General features: G+C 40.9%; 1 protein-coding gene across 6 annotated transcripts in view; it reads left to right on the top strand.

Annotated features, from left to right (window-relative positions):
* The window catches only part of IQGAP2 (IQ motif containing GTPase activating protein 2), a 128,840-nt gene that overhangs the window by 53,130 nt on the left and 48,042 nt on the right, over positions 1-27,668 (top strand). For 3 of the 6 annotated variants that reach the window (XM_074569702.1, XM_074569700.1, XM_074569698.1), the window contains exons 3-9: positions 13,324-13,480; positions 14,728-14,805; positions 16,534-16,610; positions 21,742-21,809; positions 22,175-22,288; positions 26,261-26,439; positions 27,102-27,189. In XM_074569702.1, coding sequence (XP_074425803.1) covers positions 13,324-13,480; positions 14,728-14,805; positions 16,534-16,610; positions 21,742-21,809; positions 22,175-22,288; positions 26,261-26,439; positions 27,102-27,189 — 761 coding nt within the window. Of the gene's footprint in view, positions 1-13,323; positions 13,481-14,727; positions 14,806-16,533; positions 16,611-21,741; positions 21,810-22,174; positions 22,289-26,260; positions 26,443-27,101; positions 27,190-27,668 lie in introns of all 6 variants that reach the window. The other 3 variants (XM_074569701.1, XM_074569699.1, XM_074569697.1) reach the window with 1 other exon arrangement.

The raw sequence follows: 27,668 nt of genomic DNA, 5'->3' as shown, positions 1-27,668 counted from the left end.
TTTTTTCTTGTTGACAGGAACCGTGTGGCATGGTGGCGGTTGCACTCCTCTTCCTCTCCCCCATGGCAGTTGCTTTCCCAGCACTGGTGGATGACTAGCGTTTCCAAGCTCTCCATTGCCGCCTTGCCTGCCACTGTGCAGTGTGGTTGATTTGGTTTTTGTATTGTTGGGTTTTTTTAATGTTCTCGGCTAAGCTTTCAGCATGTTGCAGGAGAGATTGCTGTGAAAGCTTGTAGCATCTCTGTGGTGTTCTTTTATAGGAACATTTGTAGTGCCCGCGGTGGTCATGCTCTGCAGGCTGCAACTAGCAGTAGCTTAAAATATGCAAGCCCTTCTAAAATCATACAAAAACTTGCCCTAAAAACGGTAGGGGGAAGTGGGGATCCATTTTTAGACTTGTGTGGCTTCTGATTGCAAATCCATCAGCATCTGCCCAGCCTCTGTGACCAGCACTGTGCAGGTGCTGTACTTGCTTGGGATAAAGTGCGGAGAAATGAGAAGAGAAAAAAGGAGGAGCAAATTTGCAGGTCAAAATAGCAACCTAAGTCACTTAGGCCTCAGTGTAGGGCTGAGTGTTAACAAGCTGTGATGGTTTCCTGATTAACTTGATTGAAGTATCTAGGTCATTAATAGGCTTGGCAGTAAGGTAAATTGACTTAAAATATTTTTTGGTTCAAGTTCATGAGGGTAAGGGATTTTCTTTTTCTGTGTTAAATTGTTGGCTGACTGTGGATCAGAAACGCTGAGTTAACAGCTGTTTATTAAGAAAATCAAGAAAGTGCTCCTGTAAAGCATTTAATGTTTGTTCTCTCTTGTCCTATTAATTTCCACTTCAGTGGAAAATTCCACTTGTACTAAGTACCTTCGGAGGAGTCTCAGTATAATAGTGATGTGTCATCTTTTTAATGTGAAATTGCATGGTAGTCTCTTATGCCTATTTAATATGGAGCAATCTTTTTGTGGCAATAGTAAAGTGAGTTTTACCAGGCTAAAAATTAGTTTCATAATGAAAGGGGGCTGATTAGGATGCCTGGGTGCCTGTTCTATGTTTCACTTTGGTGATTTCAAAATAAAAATGACTGGCCCTACTTCCATTTTCTAATACAGATGTCTTTACACTAATTCCTGTGCTGAAAGCACTTGGAGATCTTGGGGGAGGTGGTATAGGAGTACTTCCAAATAGAGCACTGTGTTGGTTGAAGTAGTTTGCACCAACTTTGTTTCCATTGAGCTTTTCTGCAGTTCTTGTTTTTCACAGAAACAGCTGCTCAAGAAATCAATGAGCAAACCATTCTCCAGGGTTCATGCACCAAAAGACTTGCTAGAGGGTTAGAGCAAGCTGGAATCTCCCTGGAAACACCGATGTTGTAGTACATAAGCTCCATAACTAGTTCGAAATAGTCTCTAAAACTAGTCAAGCTTTTCCTTTTGATTTTAAATTGCTTCCATATTTATTTCCTCTTCACGCAAGAAGAAGGAAACAAAGGAGCACTTTGTTTTACATTTGCCGCTTTGCATAAACCACCAAGGTTTCCCATAAGTAGACCTAAACATCCAAAAGTGGGTTCAATGAGACTTTTCATCCATATGGCATCTCGTGTTTAAATGGGGTGACCAGTAATGCCTATAACATTCTAGCTGGGCTTCTGCAGCTGCTGCATGCAACACTGTTGGCTTGGGGTACCACTGGCAAGAAGTTGCCTGCCTTTTTGCTCTTCTACTGGTGGTTGATGTGATGGCACTGAATATCCAGAGGCATTCACAGCTTGCCCTGGGAGCGGCAGCTGCAGTGGGAATGGTGTTAGAGTGCAGCAGGGCCTGGGTCAGCTGTGGACAAGCAGTGGTTGTTTTACATGGTGTTAACCAGAGCTCGTGGGTTGGTTGGGGTTAGTCAGCCAATATTGTCGATTCTGATACCTGGTTTGCCCATTCAAATTATTGAAAAGCTTTTTTTTTTTTTTTGGGCAGGATTGAAGAAAATATTTTTATGCACTGGCAGTTTAAGTCATGTGGCGGTGGGCTTCTTCGTTGGTGCTATGTGCCATAAGCCAGACTTGATATACCGTTGACCTGTTTGTTGCTTCTGAATCAAGTGTTGTCCCTGGTAGCTCACTTTTGCCAATGCCTAATGTCTTGTCTGGTGACTGGCAGGGTCTTACCTGATTAAGTATTTCTTGAACTCTCTTACTGTCTTGAGTAACTTGAATACTCACGCATGGATGGTAGATATTTATCACTTGGTGATTACACAGATTCACGGTTTGTTCTTGGAGACAAGATTGTCTTGTGTGTGCAAATGTTGGGAATGGTGATCTCAAAACCCCTTAAACTGAAGTGCTGTCACCAAACACTGGGTATTTGTTGCATGAGATACTCTTAATTACACTGTTAAATTTTTACCACACTGATCGCAATCATTTCTTTTTTTTATTCCTAGCCTAGTCTTCAAACTACATCTTCGCTTTCACTCTGTCCTATTGCTACCTTAGTGCATTAATATAAGCTGTTCCAAGGAAATATTTCAGAGTTCTGCAGCTAAATCAGCTTGTTCTAATGCTTATTTTCTCAGGTCCGTTTTATATTAAGGAAAGGTTTTATTGCTGACTCCTAAATACCGTCTATAAAGATGTGTTTGAGATGCCCATGACTATTTTGGGCAGCTTTTAGTCATATGTCCTCAATAAAAATTCCAATTTGCACTGTCAAAATTGTAGACAGGTCTTTACCAAGAGCTCCTATCTGCATATCATACAGAAATTTGACATATTGCCCTTAGTGCAAATTGGTGTTAACTGGCTGCCTCAACTCTCTGTAGAAAACACTATGTAGTTTTGAAACTGGGATAATAATATGGTACTGGAGGATTCAAAGCTTTATTCAACAATACTTGGTTTATTTTCAAATGCTAAAGGTGAAGCTGCAGAGCACCTGTGAATTTTTTTTGTGTTCCCTTATAGAAAAGCTGCTTATCTCCACCAGTATAAAGCAATACCATGAATTTCTTGGGCTTAAATTTTTTTTGTGGATTATTAAATGCTGTTATACTGCTGCCTGCATTTTTCTCAGCTACTGTAGACCTGATTTGTACGCATACACTTCTCAAGATTTTATAGATTGTTATTGAGTAGGTAGGGGAGTACTGTCTTCCCAGGCACCGAAAGTAAAAATGGGGGAGAACATTACTTGCATAACCACGGGAAGAAGAAAACATAAAAAAGTAACTGTAGGTGCTGTGCATGGAGTTTCTCACTTAAATGCCTTGGTTTTACCTTTTGTTCCTCTGTCTTGTGTTTCTTTTTGACATGGGACAAAGTTTAAACTTTGCAAACTCCCTCTTGCTGCTGTTTTGCAGTGTTTACATAACTCTAAATGCTTTTAACAACAGTTCAGCCTTTCACAAGCTGGCTTTTTCAGTCTTTTCACTTCTCTAACATCTCGTTCTCTCATCCATGTCTTTTAATTCTTTCTTGGCTGCTGTCCTGCACCTTTCCTTAAGAGTCCCAGCTGCCTGTCTAGTAGATGTACTTCTTGGGTCATTTTTGTGGTTTCTGTACCTGCATACTTGCTGCTAGTTGCTTTCACAAAAGTAACCTTTCACAGATGTTACACAGTGAAATATAAATACTCAAATCTGATCTAGTGGACTTGAACTGGTCAAGGAGTCAGAACAACACCTTGCATCCTGCCATGCTTGATTTTGATTTCTTGCTCCGCCACAGGTATCCTGTGAGGCCTCAACACACTCTCTAGTCTTCACATTCCTTTTAGGGTTTCTGCTGACCCAGCTGCATCAGTTGCCAAGTAAATACACAGGCTGCAGGTAGAGATGTGTCTTTCTGTTGCTGGTCTTGAATCATGGACTTGACTTTAACACCTGTACAATGTACAAGCTTTTATGGTGAATCTACACTGGAGGTACTTCCGGGGGTTACTTTTCTGCCCTAGAAAAGTGTGTTGATTATAGACATGGTCTATGCCTATCATCTTACCTGCAAAGATAGGTAACAGCATATGCCTCTGGGCAGCTGAGGAGTAATACTTGCATGGAAGGCACTGTGCAGTGGTAATGGGCAAACACATAGAATAATAGACCTTGATGAAAAAAACGACTGTGTTGTTTTGATGTTTCTTTAGCTGTCCTTCCATGTATGGTTAGCTTGACAGCTGCTAGAAACAGTATATTTGGTGACGCACTGGAGTTTGGGAGAGGGTGACCAAAGGATGCAAGTTTCCCCAATAGAGAGGTTTGATATAGTTTTAGCAGTAGCTTAATCAAAGTCACAGTTGGCTAGATCACTTTGTAGAGACTACGGCTCTGTTTTCCATAGATTTGGGTAGTAACTATGGCCATGGCAGGGAGAATACTTTGGGTAAAGACTTACTGCAACTGTGACTTAAGATAAGTAGGGCTATTGTGTGACAAAAGTGTGAAGGTTATCTGAAGGACCCATTATTGGCTATTTGACTGCAACATTTTTGTTGCTTGCCAAGGGCACATATCTTCTGTTACTCTTCCCCTCAAGTGGGTTGCTTGGAGGACTACTAGATAATGCCAGGCCAGAACCCCTTGAACTGGTAAGTCTGAAATATTCTGGGTTTTTTGAAAGGGTACCCTAAACTGCATTACCATAATGCAGCTGTAGATGCCATAACAAAGCAAAGCAAACTGCAGTAGCATGTAGCAAGGCAGTAAAATGTGCAACTTAAACTATGGTCTTGGAGTCTGCAATCACAGTGCTTTTCTGAAGCAAACATTCTGTGTTTGGGGGAATAACTTTTTTTGCAATATTTCCACAACAACAAATGTTATACTGTATAAAAATCCTTTTATTGCTGTATCTTCTTCTGTTTATCAAATTGTTTTCTATACAGACTGCTGAAATACTAAGTTCAGATAAATTCACATGCCAAATTGAGCTTCCCTCCTTTTCAGGTAAAAGCATTATTTGATCTGTAGGGTTGGAGGGATATGCTTTGTGCTTGCATGTGGGACTTCCTATGGAGCTTGTGTCTGCACTACCTGAAACTTCATTGGTGGTTTGAGTCTGTCATCTGTCTAAAATTAAGCTTTCCAGGAGCCACTGAGCCACCACTGCCAAACTAACACAGGAAAGATTTGTATTTCTGTCGTCATGGTCTCTGCTGCCTGTTGGAGAGGGGGCTGTTAAAATAGGTCTATATTCTGCATCTGGGTGATGCACGTCAATTTGAATTGTGTTAACTTAGTCGCACAGAGTTAACAGTGTTTTTCAGGAGACTGCTCTGTTCAATCATCCAAATGAAAAACCAATTCCTCCTGTAAAAAAGGATACTTCAGACCCCGCCTTCCCCAGACACTTTTTGCCCCCTGACACATTTGAACACTGACTTAATATTTCCACCTCATTTGCTCAGGCAACCTGTTGGGTACTGTTATTTTTGCTGAGAAGAATTAAGTGAAGTTTCTCAGGGAGGAACACTTGCTGTGGCCATTCAGCCTCCACGAGGGTGGCGAGATCCCTTCCCTAAAACGCTTTCTCTCCTGTCTCTTCAGCATTTGTCCCCACGCCTTGGCAGCTTGGAGCCAGGCCAAGTGCAGGGGGATAAGATGAGGCATCCCTGTGACCGTCAGCCTGGGTTGTGTTAGCATTGGCCTCCACTCAGCACGTTATCTCACGGAGCAGTTGTTGCGTTTGTGGTTGATAGCCGGTGCTAAATCTTGATGTATCTGCAAACAGAGAAGACAGCAAAAGAAAGCTTTTCTGATTGCAAAGCCTGGGGGCTGTCACGAAACGCAGGCATGTGTGCTGCTGTTGCCTGTTGGGGTGTTGCTGGAGAGTCTCGTAACTTTTTTCCCAATTGTAGAAGTGTTGAGGAAACAGGACTTGGCTGCTGGTGGGTGCCCAGCAGCCTGTGATGGCTGTGGGGCCGTGACAGGGCTCCAGAGAGGGTTTCCCGAGCAGCACCTTGCCTTGTGGACTCTAATCACTGATTAACCCACATAAGGGAAGGCTGGAATAAAACAGATTAAAACAACAAATAGTATCTGTGCTGCCATCTTGTGAACCAGAGTTTTATAACACCTTTAAGGTTATTTTGTAAATATGGCAGTGTTGCCATGGCAGCAGAAATCTGGTGTGGAACAATGTTGCTGAAATGATTTATTGCTGGTTTAGTGCCCTGTACAGGGCGAGTAAGTCATCACTGCTGCTCACTTCTATTCATCTAAGTTGAATATGAAGTGCGTCAGAAGGGCTTTGATCAGGGAAATGCATGCTGCAACAAACTTCACACAAGTGTGCACAACTCAACTAAATCATAAAATCATAGAATGGTTTGGGCTGGAAGGGACCTTAAAGATCATCTAGTTCTAACATGCCTGCCATGACTAGACCAGGTTGCTCAAAGCCCCATCCAGCCTGGCCTTCAACACTTCCAGGGATGGGGCATCTACAACTTCTCTGGGCAACCTGTTCCAGTATCTCACCACTCTCACAGTGAAGAAATTCTTCCTAATATCTGATCTAAATCTCCACTCTTTCAGTTTAAAACCATTACCCCTCATTCTATCACTACATTCCCTCATAAAGAGTCCCTCCCCATCTCTCCTTCAGGTACTGGAAGGCTGCTGTAAGGTCTCCCTGGAGCCTTCTCTTCTCCAGGCTGAACAACCCCAACTCTCTCAGCCTGTCTTCATAGCAGAGGTGCTCCAGCCCTCTGAGCATCTTCATGGCCCTCCTCTGGACCCCTTCCAACAGGTCTATGCCCTTCCTGTGCTGAGGACTCCAAAGCTGGACACAGTACTCCAGGTGGGGTCTCACAGTAATGTCTTTGCACTAATATGCAGGGAGATACATATTATTTTAGTACTTATGCACAAAGAATCCATACATGAATGTTTCATGGTTTTCAGTGTAGTTCTTACTGAAAGTCAGTATTCTCCCTGGTGAAATTGTAATCATAAAAATAAGTTGAGATGCTGCTAAAACTAAGGCTAGCTGGAGACCCAGAGATATGCAACCTAAAATTTGAACTGACTTATGGAAGGGTAAAAAATTACAGCGTTACAAGTTAATCTAAATTCTGTCTATAAATGTCTCTTGCTAAAGGATTTGATGATCATTTTACAAGCTGAAGTTCTGAGACCTTGTGTAACCAAGTGACTCACAATGTCATCGATGATGCTATCTTCATCTTACTTCTTGTATGCAACATAAGAGAAGTGGTGACTGAAATGACCTGCGTCACGCCTGCCTTCCCCGCACTTCTCTGGTGACCCACAATCACAAAAAAATTGAGTTCTTCCAGAAAAAGTATGTTTTTAGGATGGGTAAAACTTAAGATTCAGTAGAGCCTGCCACTGGATTATGAATCTAGACCCTCAAATTTAGAAGGTGATATTTCCAGGGTGTCTGGCTCCAGGAGTAAGTTGGCAGCAGCGGCTATAGCACTGACTTGAGCCAAGGCTCCCAATTGATTTGGGGCTGAATGCACCAGCATGTGAGGGGGAAAAAAAGGTCTGAAGAAAGCAGTTTTCTCAGCTGCCTGCTCTGTCACTGTGCTCCAGAGCCTTTTAGTGAAGTCTCCAAGCTTGAGCATTTTTTTTTATACAACTCTTACTTTTTGCTGTGATGGTATTCAAATTGTCTGTATCTATTTTCATGGAACGGCTGGAAGCTTTGCCTGCATTTGTTCTGGAAATAGCCTGTGACTGTTTGTGAAACAACCTTTTCCTAAGGTTTCTGGTTTAGGAGATACATCATGCTAAACTTGCAGTCTAAAGAGAACAAATTCCAAAGTTAATACAGTCTTTCTTTATAAACAAATCAGTGCTGCCACTACCACTCCTGCTCAGCCAAGAAACACACCTAGCTTGCTTCTGATGCTCTTGCCCTCCTTTTTAAAGCAATATTTATGGGACTGCTGGTGGGGGAAAAAAATATCTTTTTTGGCATTAAAAAACAAAAGCAAATGAAGAGGTAAGAGCTGAGATTTCTTAACGGATCTTTAGATTCAAAAAACATAAACATAATAATGTGGAACTCTAAATGGTGAGTTCTCATGCTTCAGACTATTGTATGTTTCTCTATATCTTCATATAAAAGTTTTGACTTAAAAATAATACCACCACTTCACAGACGTCTAAAGTTAGAATATAACATTTTGCTTTGGGACTGATTGTTGTTACTCTTGTTTTCTAGCAACAAGATTTTTTTTTTTCACCCTTTGTTTGGAAAGAGATGGCTGTATTGTAATCTCTAGGTCAACAGCCTGTTTCACTTCCCCACAGTACTTGTGTGCTGAACCAGGCTGAGAGGTTGTGGTTGTGAGCCAGGGGAGGCAGTAAAAGGGTAGTAACTTAACTTTAGCTCATCTTCACTCTACCTTTTCATAGCAGCATCCACTGTTCTGAGCTTTGGCTCTGGAGTCCCTTCTTTGCGTCTCCAAAGGTCTGCTTCCCAGGAGGTAAAAACCTGGTGCCCTTGGGTCTACATGTCACAGCATAAATCTGAAAGGGCAGGGCAGAGAAAGTACAAATTTTGCTGCAATATCCAGTGTGTGCCAAATGTGATGGGCTTTGGGTGGGTTATACAATGTATTCTCTCTTCTCTGCTGAACACTGGCTCCAGCATTTTCAGTCCCTTAGCCAGCCGTGTGTGTGCTTTGCTGACCACACAGACTGTCTACGACAACTTTGTAACTGGTAAAGTTCATAGTGCAGCGCTGGTGCTTCCAGTTCCCTTGACCCCTGCCTTGAATGGGATTCAGGGGTTTGCACTTTTAAAGTGCAAGCCTGAGCTCATCATACTGCTGCTGTTTCATGTCGTCAAATGTGGAAACTGGAATCTCTTGGTGGGCAGCGTGCTGTTTACTGCTTGTCCATCTGGCACAGAAGTTGTCATTGTTATTTTGCCAGAAATTCACTGCTGAACTGCTCTGCCTCGGATTGCCAAGAGTCAAACCAGAACCAGGCAAAGCAAAAGCAAATTGTGCCTCAATACTTGCTCCTGGCAGGTTTTCCAGTACTATGTATTGGAATTAAAGTTTTGGACATACAATTCCATTGATCAGGTGTGGGTTTGGGGGTTTTGTCTAAGGCAAATCCTTTGTTTCTGTGCTGGTAAGTACTGCAGCATTATGAAAGTAAAAGCAGGTTGTATTTATGCATACTGCTGTATGATTCCAAGTATGTCCCATTAGGAAAACATCTGTTTACGCATGTTTGAACCCAAAAGACAAGACTAAAACTGGCATGGGTAGCTCTGGGGCTGTTCTAATGATAGCTAATTTTTGATAGTGCTACCCAGGACTTCATGGACGTTGCATTTTTTGGTCTGCTTCCTGAAATTGCCTTTTGTCCCTCTGCCATGGAGTGGAGTTTGATTTTAGCTGTAATGAGTGACCAAGTCTCCACCACGGTGGCAGTTTTCCATGGCATACATCTGTCAGTAACAGAGGATTGTTAAAACACAACATTAGTTGTGGGATTGCACTGTAGAACAAGAACTGGTGGAAATGCATGTGTACATTTGATAGCTATAATAGTCTTATTCCATAAGCTTCATACTGAAGAAAAACATACCATCTAACATTGAGTTATAGGCCCTTCCTCTTGCATAGCCATGGTATTAACTAGTTTTTGCGGGGAAAAGTTTCTGCAACAGACTTAAATCTGATGCTGATGCTGCAGTACTGTGTGCTCAGGAAAACAGTGGGTGAGCCAAAGGCAATGCTGCTTTTTTAGCCCTGAAGAAAGATAAATTGCTCTAAAGGTACCTATAAATCCTTATTGTCAGGTGGATAGTCTCTGTTTCACTTAAAGAAACAGAAGTAGAAAGGATTTCTGTTTTTTTCAGCCCAGTCTGCTCCTGCTGTTGGCACCATGTCGTATAATAACTCTCATAAAATCACCAAACTGTGTCTAAAAAAGCAGAACCTCACAACGTTAAAGTAATGCTTCTTTCTGTTTCAAACCACAATTCTCTTTTAACTGAATTACTCTAAAGGGAACAAAACTACTGTAACTTCAATCATTGGGGAGAAAAGTGCTACAGATATCTTAATAAATACTAAGAGAGAGAGTAACAGAGTTGGGTAGCTGTTTGCATAACTAAAACTGACAACAGTGTCTGTATATTTGCAGGATTTTATGCAAATCCTGAGGCTTTTCCTTCCTCTGATTAAACATGTGCAAAATGGAGTAAATCCTTTCACAGTAGCTTGTTGTAGCTAAGTTCTGCAACTTCCGGACATCGGTAAAACCTATCGTATATGTAATACAGCTGTAGTTATGTTCTCAGTCTTGGAGACTGATTCCCAAAAGCTGAAAGTTACAGTTGCCCTAATTCAGACTTGTGAGTTTTTCTAGAATGGATATCACTTATAGATTTTTAGCTGTAAATGGAAAGAAACTCTTTGTATCTTCCAGGTCTGCTCCATATACATCTATCTACTTTTTTTTTAACTTTTTTTTCTTTTTTCCCAGCTGAGTTGCTAATATTCTACTTCTAAAAAGATACTTGTTTGCTTATATCTCCTTCTAAAAAGATACTTGTTTGCTTATATGTTTGTCTGGACTTGTTGGATTGACAATTGTATTTTTCATTATCCCCCCCCCCTTCTTTTTTCTGGTTTCTTAGCTTCCTCATACTGTTTCCTGTTTGTTCCTCAGTGTATTGCAGTTACCCACTAGGCAGTTTAGCCTCCCTATCCATAACAGGATGGTTCCAGATTAATCTTAAAGGCTCCATGCTGGAAACAAATCCAAAACAGTTTTGCTGCTGTTGAATAACAGGAGGTTTGAAAAGCTGATGAGTAGCTTTCCTCTTGGATTAGCATCTCATTTAGAGCTTGGGGAATGACTGGGTTTTGTATGGACCCTTTTATGGAACCACACCCAACCTACCCAAATGCATCCTTTCCTCTGCCTCCCCAAACCAGCAGCAGGTAAGCCCTTTATGTCGCCAGAACAGGAATTTGGAGGGTTATAAATTATAACCTAGACCTGCTCTGAAGGCTGCCATTCTGTCCTGCTGTCGTGCCTGGGTTGCTAGTAGCCCTTCCTTCTTAACACTCAGCAATGCCTTGCTAATGGACCTATAAGGCTGTTAAATGTAATACCTGTACCAGTGCTGACACACGGAGCTTTTTCTGCTGGTGAACCTCAGTTGTATGGTGAAAGAAAGCCTGAGGAAGAGCTGCTTGTGATGGAAGGGCAAATAGCAGGGCATGGCTGGCTTTCAGGGGGAGCTCCTACATCAGCTGATCCTGGGTCAGAGGAAAGTAGCAAAATTCTGTATCAGGAGGGAAAAAAAGCAATTTTGGGGGACATGTGCATATCTTCAAAGTTAGTTCCAATGTAATCTTTTTTGGTGCTCTGGACTGAAGATCTCAGAAAAAGGTTTTCATAAGAAAACTGAGAATCAGAAGTGTAAAGGATCCATTGCAAAGTACCCAACGCTGCTCTTGGGGGCATACAGTTCATCTCACTGTGGGGGATCCATTGAACAACAGGGTCATCTTCAGCTCATGGTGAATACCTCCTGTGGCTCAGCAAGCTCCTTCTGCTATCCATACAACTCTTTCTTTAGAAGACACATTTTAGGAAATAAATTCTACAGAAAGAGCTAGCTGGCTCAGGTGAAATCCACATTTGCTGGGAGAACACATTCTTTGTGTATTCTTCCTTCTTCACTGTTCTGGAGAAGACAAATGTTGTGACATTCTGCCTTAGTGTGTATATCTGTTGAGTCTATAAAATGTCATCAATAAGGATGACTTTGTGACCCTTGGCATGGACCCGTAACACATGAACATGCAAAGCAGCGTGGAGCAGGGAAACTTGTCAGGGATACAATTCTCCTCACTGAACCAGCTTTTATACTGCAAACTACAGTTCTCCTAATGACACTCACTGAGTGCAGTTGTGTGCGATATTGTCCCAGATTTATGGCTGATGGTTTCCTGAAGGGCTGTTTGGGTAGTCTGTGCTTCAGTGAAACAACTTTCATATGCCCTGTAACAAATCCAAAAGTGTAATGGAGTAGGTCATTTGTCTTGAGTTTTAACATGAAACAAAATGATGTAGTGAACTTTTTTTCCTCTCCGTGGTGGGGGAAAAACTGGCTTAATTTCAACTTGGATCCCAGCTTTCTGGTTTCTGAAGCCACCCCTGTGGAGGTGATACTAGATTTGTAATGCTGTCTCACGCAGCATACAGCAACACTGCCTTAGTGACAGTAAGTAAAGTGAACTAATGTCTTCAGCTTTGTTCTAGTCCATTTGTAATAGTATTAATGTCCTTCTAAGAACAGCAGACACTGCCTAAGCGGGGGAAAAAAAATAATTGGGAAAGAACTAACCAGATTTATAGCTCTTGTAACGTGATTTAGCTGCTAGAAATAAGAGTAATATCACAGGACCAAAACGCTTAGACCACCAATGCAAGGAACTTCTGGTCCAGTGATTAGGATAGTAACCTTTTTCAGGAGAGCTTTGGTAGCAGTTTCTCTTGGCTACTCGACATAAACATACTGGATAATATGGTTTTATGTCCTTTACTGGCCTTCTGAACTGGTTATATATTTAACAATTATTGTTTTTTATCTAGTACCATATCTATCACATCTAAGTCTCAAAAACATAACTAGTTTACCACTTTGAAGGATTTAGTCACTGTTGGACAAGAAGCTGCCTCACCTGATGGACAGAGGGAATGTTTCAGCCAGCTCACTGCCAGGCAGACCTCAAATGAATAAAGTACCTTGGGCAGTTTCAACAAAAAGCGTCATTCCTTCCGCCAGCACCATGTGTTTCATGGGTGAATGTGGAGAGCTGCCACATGTTGTGGGAGGAGGATGAGCTCAGTGTTCATACCGAGATGAACGCTGCTGTGATCTTGGTTTGCAGAGCACATCAGCTGCAGGAACCACCCCCGCCCAGCGCACTGCTGGCCCTGGTGCTCTTGAGGTTCAGCCCTGGCATATTTATCACATAATTTTTTGAATGCAAACACCAATAATACACAGCACTTCGTGTTTCCTTCTGGTTTCAACCTAAATTACTGTCTATGTAAAAGCCGAGTGCTGTTCAAAAGATCTGAGTTAGACCCCTTAGGCGTTGTATACTTCAAAGCATGTTGTCTGGTTATTGATGGGTCACAACCACACAGCACAGACATGGTCTGCTATGTGAATGAATATAAGAACTTTCTTCTTAGCCAGCACCCTTTTCTCTTACGATTATGTTGTGGTAGTGACATTAAAAGTACGATGGTTGTGGGTGAAAGGTGGCACTTCTCTTAAAATCACAAATAACAATGTTTTGCAAATGATGTCTCTGTAGATGGATGGAGGTCTGCTTGGACGAAGAGCTGCCCCCAACTACGGAGCTGGAGGAAGGTTTAAGAAATGGTGTTTACCTTGCCAAGCTCGCAAAATTCTTTGCCCCTAATGTGGTGTCAGACAAAAAGATCTACGATGTGAAGCAGGAACGCTATAAGGTAATAACTTTTTCTGTTCTCGCATCAACTAGACAAAAAAAATGTAATGTCTGTCTTTCAACTCTTATAGGTACCCCAGCATGGTTAGTTAACTTTCTGCATCTCTTTCATAAGATTGTTGGGACTAGACGAAAGATCACGCAGCACTAAAGCCAACATGATTAGTTAAAAATGTCTTACCCTTAGAAAAACTATGTTAGTGTCACCTAATGTTTTTAAAGCTAAACAAATTACATTTCTGGCTCCAGGGAGAACATGGGCTTTACCATTTATACAATTATTTCTCATTAGGAACAGGAGCCAAAAGCAATTTAGTAATTAAACTTGATAACTATTACGAACTTTCCTCATCTTGTATGGGAGGACATTCACTTCATTAGATCTGTGTGTTTATTTAACCAAACTTCATACTGAGAAGCAAAAAAAAAAAAAAAAAGCTACAGGTAATTAAACTTTACGCGCTAACTTTACTTGCTACCTGTGCGAGCTGTTCATTAACTCCAAGATACTCAATAATACAGAAATATGTACATGCATTCACTATGGAATACATAATCTCAACATGTAGAGGGGGTAGAAAAAATTTTAAATGGGCATTTTTAAGTTGTAAGCACTGTCTGTTTTTTTGAGATTTGAGGAACTAAGCTGTTCTAGGTCCCATATGGTTAATGGAACCATGGTTAAGAATGGTTACATTTAAATGCTTCTTTTGAAAACCTCCAAAACTTGAGTTCAGGCTTCTTTTCGCCCTTTACCCTGACTCTTTAAAAAATAAAAAAAAAAAAAATGATCAAATACTTTCCCACTTTGCTGTTTGTATAGGCTGTAGGGAAGATTGGGTATTCTGGTAGATCTGAAGAGCTCCTGTTCTCCTTCACAGTAGTGCTGAACAGTGTTACCGCTTATGTATTTTGGAGATAGTGGTTCCTGGTATCTGACAGCCAGCCTTTACTCCCAAAGACTACTGAAGGGCTGTAGAAATGACCATTTCAGTCACAGTCAACCCAGATGGGTACAAATGTGGCTTACGTTACTTAAAAGAATGAGTTGGACAGCATGGGACTGCTAACGTGTTAGGATGCTTCAGTAGCAGGATTGCGGCTGTCATGCTTAGGTTTCCAGGTTCAAACAATGGAAATTTCCTAAACTCAACTTCAGGATACAAAACTTGGAAGCAACAGGAGGATCAATAATTAGAGACTTTGCTTCATGTGATTTTTATAATCTTTTTCCTCTGTTTCCAATAGAGATCTGGCCTTCATTTTCGGCACACTGACAACACTGTGCAGTGGTTAAGAGCAATGGAGTCCATTGGTCTGCCTAAGGTAAGACTCTTTAAATTTTAGCAAAGAAACTGGCTCAAGGCAGTAAGTCACTGAGATTCCCTTTCATCTGCTTGAGCATAAATGGTTTCGTAGGGTAGATTTACAGGGAAGGGGTAATTCAGGAAACAAATCTGAAGAGAAGGCAATGCTGAAAGCAGTGGGAGTGTCAGTTATGTGCTGCTGCTGCTGCCGCCAGTGTGATTGGGCTGAGGCTGCTGTGGACGAGTGCTGTGGGTGGAAATGCTCTGAGTGATTCTCCTGTGAGAAGACAAATAAGGATGCCAGCAGTGTTTTAGCTATATCTTATTGGTAGTACCGTCTCTGCGGGGGCCTGAAAGGAATATGGTTTAAAACAGAAAACTTAAACATTTGCTTCCTTTAGGTTTCTACCTCTCATCGTGTATCTTGCTCCTCTTCCTCTTAATGTATGTCCTAGTTCCTCTGCCGTGTTTCCAGTTTGTCCTTGCACGCTCCAGTGCACCTGCGTGGCTGTGCTGCTGCTCCTCTTTATCTTCCTCCTTGTGGGTCTTCGCTTGTCATCTCCCCCCTCTGCTGCTGTTTCTGGGTACCAGTGAGTCTTTTTCAGATGAAAATCCTCTAAGAAAGGGCTGTGTGGAAACACCTACTCTGCTTGTTTGGACATTTCGGCACCCGCGCACAGCCTGGGACAGCATGTGTGTGCAGGGGGGCTGGCACTGCCCCATGCGATGTGGTCAGACACAGCAGGGATGCTCAGATGGCTGGCTGAAGGGCTGCAGGGACTACTGGCCAGTCACTGTGGGCAAACTTGCTACAGGTGCCCATAAGCAGAAAAGGGTACCCATGACTGCCATGAGAAATGCCATAGAGATGGGGAGGGTTCTGCCTTTCTCAGGTCAGGCTGGCTTTTTTGTCTGACTTGAGTCCTCTGTTCAGCTGGCTAATTTCCATCCTACCATCCCTACTCTGAAAAATTTCACTTCTGTTGTGGAGGATGATTGTGGCCAAAATCCTTTCTGAGTCTCCTTCCCAAAGCTGCTGTGAACGATGAAGAGGGCACTGTGCTCCTGACTGAGTCTTGTCCTATTAACCGTGGAACGGTGCGGCCCCAAAGGCCCAGCCTGGGCTAGATGCGCACTGCCAACTCTCACAGTTAGCTAAGTCTTTTATTTTATTTTTGTGGAGAAACAGTGTTTTGTGACTGGGATGAAGGCCAGGAACAAATTAGTGGCAGAACCAGAATTGGAACTTATGATGTGACTCTTTGGCAAAATTGCTTAATACGTCTCTCTCTGAATATCTTTCTCTGTAAATGATGTATTCATGAAGTTGGGGGTGCTGGCAATTAGAATTTTGCATTTTTAAACCACACTTGATAGGTTTGGTTGGCAATGAGGTTTTGCAAATTGTAACTGCATCCCAGACTTTGGGCATCTGTAGGAGGACAACGCCTACTAACTGAGCTTATGCCGAAGGAACTTTTCTTAAAATCTTGCTGAAATGCTGTCTGCTTATCTTCCTTTTTTTTTTCCTCTTTATTAAGTAACTTTTAAGCTTTATTAAATTATTTGTTAAGAAAACTACTGATAAAGCTAAAATAACATCCAAAGAGACTTGATTCATAACTGCATAGAAGTAACAGCTGAAATTCTGTAAGTTTAAGGTATGGTTCTGCAGAGAGATCATTTTAGCTATTTTTCTGCTCAGTAATATGTCTTCTCCTTTAACTGTGTGCTCTTTGTTTTTTAGATCTTTTATCCAGAGACTACAGATGTCTACGATAGGAAAAACATCCCTAGGATGATATATTGCATTCACGCTCTAAGGTAACTGGTGACGGGAGTAAAACATTAAAGTAACTGCCAAATCTAGGAATGTAAGTCTTGAAATGGCTTTAGGGTAAACAGTATATCAAAATCTGTCAGAATTTACAAGTTCATTAATTTAAAGTTAAAGAAAAAAGTCCAACTTTGTCAGGACTATTGGACAAATTATTTTCAAAATAGAAATGAAGGACTACTGAATTCAGTGCGGACGTCCCCTTCTCAATAAGTATACCCCCTCACAAAGTGCACATACCATTTCAAAAGACATACTGCAACAGGGACCAAATAAATGAAGAAAAACTTGGCAAAATATCAGTATAAGCATGGGGCAAATGTGCTGATCAGAATGAAAATGATGAACTGACATCTTTCTGTCCCAAATGAGAAGCAAATAATTGCTGTATTCTGAGGCCATTCATATAAAAATTAACATTTGCTAAGATTTTAAAGTTCTGAGCAAATTTATTTTTGAATGTAAATTCAGGAAGGCTTTTTATTTCCTACCTTAAGGATTTTCTTGATGTTTAGCGCTAAAAGTAACTAACATCTGCTCATGCTGTCCCTGGTGTGAGGAACAGTGGTGGTGTCAGACAGCTCCTCCTCCTTGTGGGTCTCCTAGCTCACTGCCTGCACGTGGAGACCTATTCCTTTCATTCCTTTCTAGGCTGGCAGAGAACATAATTAACTTATGCCCTAAAACTCTCTTCTGTGTTCCTAATGGTTTTCAAAGGCACATCCACTGCTCCAGCTCTATAGGTCTAGGAACTGTTCAATACATGCTGTAATTGAAATTTTTTTAAGATCTAATCCTTGAAATGATGTGCCCACCTTTGCAGTCTACATGCATTCACTGACAGGAAATAGGGCAAACCACCAAAATTCATCATATTTCTTTAAAATGCTAGATGTTCAGAGTTGACAGCCTGGGTATATTTTTGTCACCTTTCGCAAGTTTTGCCACTGGAAATTATTATGCCTGGTGTAATAACTGGACAGTACTACCAGGACTGTTTGAGGGTAGCTGTCACCTAAAGCTTGGTAATGTAATCTGTTCTGTCAGTGAGTGTCTTGCTTAAGCTTGAGGTGATTTCCTGAAGTGCAAGCATGGGGCTGTGATGTTAACCAGCTCAGGCTGACATGGTGGGCTGTGTGCCCCTCTGGATACATTATGGGCCAGCTCAGATGTTTTGCAGTAGGTGGAAGAACACAATGAGGTTTTTCTGTATTTGCTTGCTTGTGTATGGAGGAGGACTTTATCAACTGCGGATTTGAATGCTACATGAACAATAAGCCCATCAGTTAGATATCTTCTTAAGATCTGTGTAATCTTTGCAATGGCAGTAAGTCTTTTCATCTTAAACTGAATTTTGCCATGGTTTGACCTTTGGTAGAAGTTTTCCTTCGTCCATCTTGACATGCCCCAGCATTTATGCCTGTGTCAGAATTAGTCTGTGTTGTCTCAGCTTTCACTTCCAACTTTGTCTTGTTTAAATTACTTTTTCTTGCTGCATATCAGCACAAAGCTATAACTTTGTACTTACAAGCTATTATTTTAAAAATGGACTTCATATCAAATGTGTCATATCATACTGAAGGGGAATAGGTCTGCAATGCTTTCACTAATGATGCTTTCCTGTGAAAGTGTAGGGCCCTGCACCTGCATCCCATGACAGATGTAAGAATCGAAGAACAATTGTTGAGCTTCATTTATTTCCATTCCTTTTCCTAAAATGTGTGCCATAAGTCCTTCGTTGGAGTCTTTCAAATCAAACTCCAGTGTCAGTATTGAATGGCACACAGCCTACGTTGAAAGCAGTCTGGGGAACAAAAGAATTAAGGACAGGGTACCTGCTTGGCCAGCAGCATTCCCAGTTGGGTTGACGTCAAAGGAACACTGAGCTGCAGGAGTCCAGTTCTGTTCCCCTTCTGCTGCTGTTGTAGCTCCTGACCCGCTGGCATCTGTCCCTGCGGCTCCACACTGTGCATCGCACCCGCTCCACTCTCTGGGTTTGTCAGAGCATCCTCTCCAGGGAATCAGTACAGGGTTCACTGACCCTGGAGAAGTCCATGTCCCTGTTCTCAGGGTCCAGCAGCACAGCATCTAGAAACAGCAATTACAAGCAGGCTTTTCACCTTTGCAGCTGTAGCTTATGCACCCGACCACTATATGAAGAATCACCATTGGGTTTAAATGCTAAACTCTAATGCATCTTGGAGCATATTCTCAAATTTCAAAGGCTTATAACTTGGGAAAATTGAGCACTTTCTCATAGAGGTTAGGGGTTGGCCTGCGTCCCATTCTTTTTTTGTTGTTACGAAGTCATTGCATCAAAGCAACATGATTACTGAGCTTTCCAACAAAACTACTTTCAACAAAAACTTTTTCTTATTCTCATTCTTGGAAATCCTGAAGCCACCTTTAGTTGAGATTTTTTCCTATATGGATTCATTTATGCACAGTCAGTGTGCATAATTTAAGTGCTTAAAAGTTTTAAGATTATTTTTAATTGCCCCTTTAAGGAGCATAAAATATCCTTAACTGTGGCTAATAAGAGCAATACACTCTCTCTATCCAAAGGATCATTTGAAATCTGAAATGTTAACATTTCATAGGGCAAGTCCCTGGTTATTCGGGGTTTTACTGCTCTTTGAGTTGCTAGAGGGCCTGAAGATAGACAATGACTCTAAGCAAAATGGTTTAAATATATTTTTAGTGTACGTCCTGTCTCAAGTCTGAAATGAAGACCATTGCACTTACAGTAGGTGGAACAACTTGCCCTGTCAAATTCAGCACTGCTCTGGCCACAAAGGAGTGACTTAGCAAACAATTTCTAGACTCCTGTTGAATGTAATCATTATAGTATGCTTTTCTCCTGTTGAAACAGCAATACTTAAAGCCTGACTTGAAAAATACAAAGACATAGGTCTCATTTCTTGCACCGTTTTTCTTGTGAAAGCAGACTTGGATATTTTCCTGGACTAAGTGAGGTAAAGAACTGCTTCATTTAAATTAAGATGTTAACAATTATTCTTGTTCATAAATAGTAGTGCTTATGAGACTTTTATTTTCCCTGAAAAATTTAGTTTTCACATGATCTTTGCAAGCAGATCACTGCTACATCCTGGACAAACCGTCCCTCTGAAGCTGGACAGCTTCAAAACATTGTTTTCCTGGGAAAGAGTAGAATAACAATCACATCTTTAAAAAAAAAAAAAAAAAACAAAAAAAACAAAACAAAAAACAAACCACCACACTATTTTCAGATCGGTTTCTCACAGCATGTTATACATGAGCTAAGCATACAACAAGGCCCAGGAACCTCAGCCTGACATGAGCTGCAGCTCTGTGCAGGTGATGGAAAGGGAACTTCACCTGGGAACTGCCTTTTCCGCTTTGTTTCTGCCCTGCTCCTGATGCCTCATACACAGCCTTCTTAACCCCAAGGCTACCTGCTTTCGATTTTATGCGGGTTCTCTGAGGTTCAAGTTACGCTATAAAAGCACTAAGCAAGCTGTTTCAAGTGAAATTATACCTAAATACAAAGTAGAAGTGTCTCTGCAAGACTCGAAGCACATTTTCAGCACCACCTGGTGGTTAATAAGTTTATCCAAACAAAGGAGCATTGAAAGTAAGGCACATGGCTCAACATCCTCCTGGAAATGCTGAACAGCAAAAATATGAGCCTCTAATGTTCATACCACTTTTTCTTCCTCTGTCTTTTTATTGTGGTGACGCCCTGAAAAGCCAGCATAGGCCCATGATGCTGCTGATCTCCATAACTATTTGTTTGACACCCAGCACTTCAGCCAGGACTGTGTTCCTGTCTCAAATTTAGAGCAAAATCTCTTTAAAAGCCCACAAGGAAAGACTGTTAGGCAAATCAGGGTAATAGTCATGTGGATTTTTTCTTGCTACAGGAACATGTGTTTAAGACTGCTTTAAAAGGCAAGAATGGCAGCAGCAATGACTTTGAGGGGCTGCAGCAGTCAAAACAGGGTCAACTTACATGAGATGTGCTGGTGTCTCCTTTCAGCTTGTGACAGGGCAGAGGAGAGTGGCTGTGGTAGCATGGAAGGCGAAACACTGATTCTGTGAATCAGTGATTTCTCTGAAATAAATGTGACAGCTACATATACTTGCTTTGAAATCTCATCCTATAATTCACTAATGATTAAAAAAGAAAAACAAAACCCAAACAAAGAAAAAAATCCACAAAACAAAAAAAAAAAACCTAAACCTACACAAAAGGGAAATGTGCCCCTCTAGAAACAAAAAGAAAAACAAACCACAATACACATTTGCACTGCATGAAGTTGGGGTGAATTAATTTAAAAAAGAGGTGCAAAATAATACTTTTGGGCAAATGCTTTTTTTGAGTCTTGTTTTAAAAATCTTTTTGATCCCTGCTTGCAAAACTCACTAGTTTATTGAATTTCAGTGATAAATTATAGAAACACCAGTATTTTGTAGATAAACACAGGCGTTGTGTTTGGAAGATGTTGAGAAAATATGGATGTACTCCAGTGTCTAGGAACAATGAGTATAGATATTTTTCATGCCATATTGAAACAAAAATATCAGTTCCTGGGTACCATTTTAAATTGAGCTTTCTTCATTTTCCAAAAGCTAAATAGTTAATGACACAAATATATTTGAGACAGGCTTGGATGGACTTACAGGTCCTTGCTCCTTTACACCTAGGAAGAAGGGTGTCAGTGATTTGTGCATCTTCAGCTATTAATTACAGGGAGGTCATAACGCAAGGCAAAACAGTAAATAGATCCAAAGATACAAGCTGTACTAAAGTGCATTCACAATACTAGCTTTTGAATTTCTTTACGTGTCTTATATTAAGGCTTGCTACTTGTTTGCACATCCCCTGTGGTCTGAGATACACCGACAGTGCCTCCCTCTTAGAGATGCTTCTTTGAAACATCAAGTCAAAAAAGACTTCTCTTTCCGCAAGACTTAAAAATACAGCATAAAAAAAACCCTGTAGGGTTAATTTATTCTGCATCAGCTCATGAAAGTCAAGGGTTAAAGGACAAAGCTTAATTTCTTTTCTCTTCTACAGAAAGCGAACACCTCAACTACATGCAAGACCTTAAATTCTAATTTTCTTCTTTACAGTTTATATCTCTTCAAACTAGGATTAGCACCACAGATCCAGGACCTACTGGGAAAAGTAGACTTCACAGGTAATAAACTGCTTATCTAATAATATGTTAGATGGTTTCTTCACCCAGTAAATCTGCTAGCATTGTACATATTTTCTATTATGGTCTTTCTCCTCCTGCAAGGTTGCTCTGAGGACATCCTAATTAAATAGGTGGGAGGCTGCTATTTTTAATGAATGTCAGTCCCTGAAGGACAGGAGGGAGTGAATTTGCATGAATACTTTTCGTATCTTAGATTCCTTCAAAATGAGGAGGAAAAACTGCTAAGAAGCCCTGGCTTACAGGGTGGTTTCAAAAACACTGCACTCCTATTTGTAGGTATGGTGATTCATAATAAAATTCTTATGCTTTTGTTCTGATAATATTTCTTTTTTTTATATGAACAGAGGAAGAAATCAGCAACATGCGAAAGGAGCTAGAGAAGTACGGTATACAAATGCCATCTTTTAGTAAAATTGGTGGGATTCTGGCCAGTGAATTATCAGTGGATGAAGCTGCATGTAAGTGTGGCTCTTGTTCTGTTTTCTACTAGATAATTTGATAGAATGCTAATAAAACACCTTCTGTGTTTTAATTCACCTAGTTTGCCACCTCTTAATAAATAAGGGGAAAAGCGAGCAAGTTTTCACTAGCTATCACACTGCGTCATTGGTACAAGGCCTCTTGTAATTTTTCAGTCTGCATTTTTGAGCATCCCCATTGGGGATAGCACTTCCCATAGGAAGTGCTACTAGAAACAAAGATTTCTTACAATCTTTTTAATGGGTTTAATGTTTTGGTAGCTAGTGCTCCTCTAGAATGGCAAATTGAGCTCTGCATGTGCCTCTGCACACATAGGGGTTACAATGGAGATGGCCATGGGAACAAGGTGTCTTCGCTGAGCCTCCTTCCTCTTTTGGGCTCCTGTAGTTTTCCTCAAACACCCACTCAGGTTCCTGTGAGGACAAGGCACTGTTCCAGATTGACAACTTTCTCATGTATGGTGGTGCAACCACCTCCGTGGGCAGCTTTCGATCTGTCTGACCGCTGGAGTGACCCACAGCATGGTAGAACCCTGCTTGAAGGGCACATCCTGCTGGTGCACCTGAAATAAGCTTTCCTTCTAGGGGGATTGGTGCACAGTTATGGTTCTTTTGAGGCTGTCTTGAGCAGCTTCCACTCAAAACCAAAATTAAATGCTTTTTTGCTGCCTGAGCCTATCCATCTGTAAATCTGGGGTTTTTTTTCTCTGATTCAGTTTGTTTGTTTGTTGTGGAATGAAGAGATATATTTTAAAAATAAACAATAATAAAAATAATTTTAAAAAATTAAAAAAAAGCTTTAACTTAAATGAGATTAAATGAAGTTTGTCCACTTAAATCCACGCTTGAGCTCTAGCTATTTTGTTCAAAATCCTAGCCTTTTTCAGAAGGGCAAACCGAAAATCAGAAGGGCTGGTTTGAGCATGTTCAATGGCACAGTAGGTCATTGACACAAACCAGTAACACTACTGCAGACGGTACACCGGGAGGTGGGAGGAATAAAGGCTTCATTATAATGAAATTCCATTGCAACTTTGTTAAACCTTGCAAAGTAGCGTAATTGAAACAAGCTGATTCACGATGTTACTTAGCATGCTGAAATTTCCAGACCTTGACTTAAACACTTCCTCATGTTGTTTTGCCATTTCTGTGTTGTATTTTTTTTTTTTTTGAGCCTGCTATAGCTTAGTACATGCACACTTCTGCAAAGCTAGCTCTTAAAATACTGCCTTTGGAAGTGGAGTTAGTTAGTCTCCTTTTTTTAGCAAGTTTTCAGAGATTTAGTGACTACCAAGCACTTTTCCAGGGAGCTTCCTTCCTTCCCTGAGGATGAAAGGGCTGCAGCTTCCTTCTCTGAAAGCTGTTTATAGTGTGTGTAGGTTTTCCTTTAACTTCTGAAGTTTTTTCAGTCTTCCATAGAAAAGCAGGGTTTCCTGATGCTAGTTCTGTCCCTTTGGGCAAGGAGTGTGCTGTAGATAACATGCCCTGCCCCAGAACAGGAAACATCTGCTATGGGAACCCTCACACACTAGTGAGGCTGGACGTGGAGATCCTGCCAGAGGAAAGGGTCTACCACCCTGCTTGCGAAACGGAGTAAGCAAAAGGAGATATGAAGTAAAACAACTGCTGATGACTCCTGCTGTGCTGTCAGCAACAGTAGGAATCGGCGTGCAAAGAGCAAGCTTAAGTGCTTTCAAAGAGAGCTTATTTGGCAAGTAACCCTTGCTGTTTTTCCATGCCTCTAGACTACTCTTTCAAGTCCAGTCAGGCTTCTCGCTGATTCTCATGGTAGATGAGTTCACAACATTCACCCAATACCTGTTCACATCCCTTCTAACCTTGAACCTATGTTTTAACTACTTTTTTTGCTAGCTCTGCTTATGTCAGTGAGGCCTCTTCCACAACTGTGGAAGAGATTACATCCTTCCTATGTATTTTGTTATATGAGGATGTGGGGGTGGTATGTGTGTCTAAGAATGGCAGTCTTTTCTTAGGCCACTCACGTTGATCTGGATCTTCATAGGATTGTAGAATGTCAAGTTAGAAGGGACCCATAAGGATCACTGAGTCCTACTCCCCTGCTCCTCACAGGGTGACCTAAAACTAAACCATAGGACTAAGAGTGTCGTCCAGATGCTCCTTGAACTGACAGGCTTGATGCTGTGACCACTTCCCTGGGGAGCTTGTTCCAGTGACTGAACATCCTGTCTGTGAAGAACTTTTTCCTAATGTCCAATCTGAACTTCCCCAGTTCATAAAGTTCAATGTCAAAAGAACCAGTGTTCCTCTCTGCTTGCTTCTCCTCCACCATGCCAGCTGCCTGTGTTTCCCATCTGATGCTGTGCTGAAGCTAGAGTGAAACCATTTCAGAACAACTTTCTAGCATGAATTTAATGCTAGCAATGGATTATTCATCAATGGCTAAACAAGTTGTTTCAGTAACTTCCCTCTCTGAGAACGTATAGTGACACTTCATGCTCTATTTGCCCACGTTTTGCCAGCTCTTCTATTCCACTTTCCTATTTTGTATATCCCTTTGTTTTTCTAAAAACTCAAATTTCCTAACCGTTGACAACCATCTTTCATTTCCTTCATATACTGAAAGAAAACGAAGGCTCTAAACTCAGACACATAGACCCTCAGTTAATCCAAAAAAGGGCTTTTTACTGAATGCTTTTCTCCAGTTTAGCAACGCCATGCAGCAAGTAAATACTGACAGAATAAGGAAAGATGGCATTTGTGTCTTGCCTCACACATTTCACTGGTGGCATGAAAGCAGATCCTAGACAAGCTGCTATGGTGATAAATGGGGAGGTGCTGTGTTCCTCCTTTGGCGTAAGATCTAGATAAACTTTTATGCGGAATCACATTTTACATAGTAATATCTGTAAAACCTTTGAGATGAATATGCCACCAGACAATCATTGGGGTCTCTGTGGCATGAAGGTCCAGATAAACTGTAGCTCTAGTGAAAGTCCTTCATCTAGACTGATCTTGGGGCCAAATGTGTGCAGGGAATACCTGGGATGGGTGTTAGCCATTACTTTATACCTAATTCAGCTGCAAGTGGTTTTGATTTTGTCTATTCATGTAAATTTGCTGAGTGGAAAAAGAAGAGCATTTCTGACTCTTAAAGTCAAGCATTTGTTTAGTAGTCGAAGTTTTCTTATTTTCTCAAAGGAAAGGTTTAACGCTTCAGCTGGTCAATTACTGTAGTCCTATGGTGCTTTTCACCCTTTTCCTGTGCAATAACATTTTGGGAATGCTGCAAGGCTCTTTTGGTGTTCTTCTCCCCCGCTTTGAAGTTTGCTGTCCTGTGGCTTTGCAGATGACAGAAGTAAGGACCATTACATCACTGGCTCTGTGGTTCCCCAGCTGCTCATGGAGATCCTCAGTTCGGAAAGGAGCCATTTCATCCCAGGCAGGCTTAGATGTGGTGTGCAGGGCTGCACCCTGCTTGGGGAGTCTTAACTATGGTTTCTGGGGGACAGGTTTCATGGAGTTTGAATTTCCGTATTCTTGTGTTGCATCTTCCAGATACAGTTAGTTTAGACAATACTTTCATGTGTCTCCTATCTTCATGGACACAAAAGCAGCTTTAAGAGAAAAACTACCAAAAATTCTTTCAGTTCCTGCATATAATTGCTTCTAAATGACATAGGACTTGAACAACAAAATGCAACTCATGCTTTATTTTCTGTCAGTAAAATAGTAAGCCCCAGGTGGGAGAAAGGCGAACATGGAAGAGACAGCAATGTGCCACTTTCAAGCAAACATTGAGGGCTTTTGTTGCTGCAGTCTAGGGGAAACGTTAGGAGGGGGATATTTGAAAGGGAGCATTTTAATTGTTCTACATATATCAAACACTCATTTCAATTAAATCAGAAGAAACAGTGACAGTTTTGAATATGTTTTGCTTCCTGAAATTTAGGATTGTGCTTTTAATTTTAGTGCATGCGGCAGTAATAGCAATTAACGAAGCTATTGAGAAGGGAATAGCTGAGCAAACCATTGCAACTCTGAGGAACCCAAATGCAATGTTGCTAAACGTGGATGAGGAACTTGCACAGGACTATCAGAATGAACTCTTTGAAGCTAAACGGAGAAAAGAATCAAATGCAAGACTTAAGGTAGTGGTATTTTACTAGCACTCCTAATGTACGTGTTCCTTCATGTTGTTTTTCATGCTGCAGTATTACTGTTTTAAAAATTAACTTAAATTCATTTTAAAAATTAGTGCAATTAGGAAGAAAAACACTTTTAAGATACATAAGATAAATAATGGTAATGCAACAAGCTGACAGCCAATTTTATAAGAATGTGATTACTATGAGTATGATGTAGCTTAACTTTGACCAAAGGATAAAATAACGGAAAAGAATAAAAAAGAATAAATATTGGGTTTCCTCTATCAACTGCTTTAGAAAAAACAAATTTTCTGTTTAAAAAGTTGCAAAAAGAGTGATACCTTTTTTGAGTATTAAGTATAAGCAGCCACAGATCTTTAATGTGAACTTATTTGCTTTGTTTTTTACATGACAGATAATGCTTTTCGTAGTTGAAAAATGCTATGGTATATTTACATGACTATTCTACAGGAAGCAGAAAATGCTTTAAATATCACTCAGGCAGTTGCCACAAAGTACTAATATCTTTAGTTCATGTGGTCAACAAATTCCTTTACAAATACATCCAGCAAGTATTTCAGCTGATGAAGTTTTAATGACTCCCACTAACAGTTTTTCTCTCTGTAAAGTTTTTGTGTGTACTAGCAATAATTTTGTTTTCCTAGAATGGCACAATCTCTGAAGAAGAGAGAGATGTCTACGAGGAGCTGCTGACACAAGCTGAGATTCAAGGCAATATCAATAAGATAAACAGTAAGCCATTCTGGATCCTTATTGCAGTGTCTACATAAGATGTGATGTCCCAGATTCCAGCTGAACAAAACAAATATTTCCGTGAAAACTTATACAAAAATAGCTAATGTTTGTCTACAACGTTTTTTTTCTTGCTACTCCTTCTCTACTAATCTTTTGTGGGGCTAATGTCTGTGTTCGTGGTTTTTGCTGTAAGGGTTCCTCAGTTCAGAATCAAATCATTTATTGCCTGCTCTGTTTCCTTATGTTTGAGTTTCTTTTGTGTGCAGAATACTGTAAATTTTGACCCCCTCTTCTATATAGACCCAAAATTCATTCATAATCTTCCAGTTAGCTGTGGTTGAACTGCTCCCACTCGCGCTGGCTTGGAGCCAGAGACTCCCTTTGTAGGTTTTGGTCTTGAAATAGGTAATCCTCTTCTGGATAACGATTGCCACCCTAGCTGGCTTTTACAAAAAGTGAGGTGCTGACAGCAATGG

The sequence above is a fragment of the Larus michahellis genome, chromosome Z (assembly GCF_964199755.1).
Source record: "Larus michahellis chromosome Z, bLarMic1.1, whole genome shotgun sequence".
NCBI classification, from domain to species: Eukaryota; Metazoa; Chordata; class Aves; order Charadriiformes; family Laridae; genus Larus; species Larus michahellis.
The sequence above is the reverse complement of the archived record's forward strand: the minus strand, read 5'-3'. Positions and strand labels throughout refer to the sequence as shown.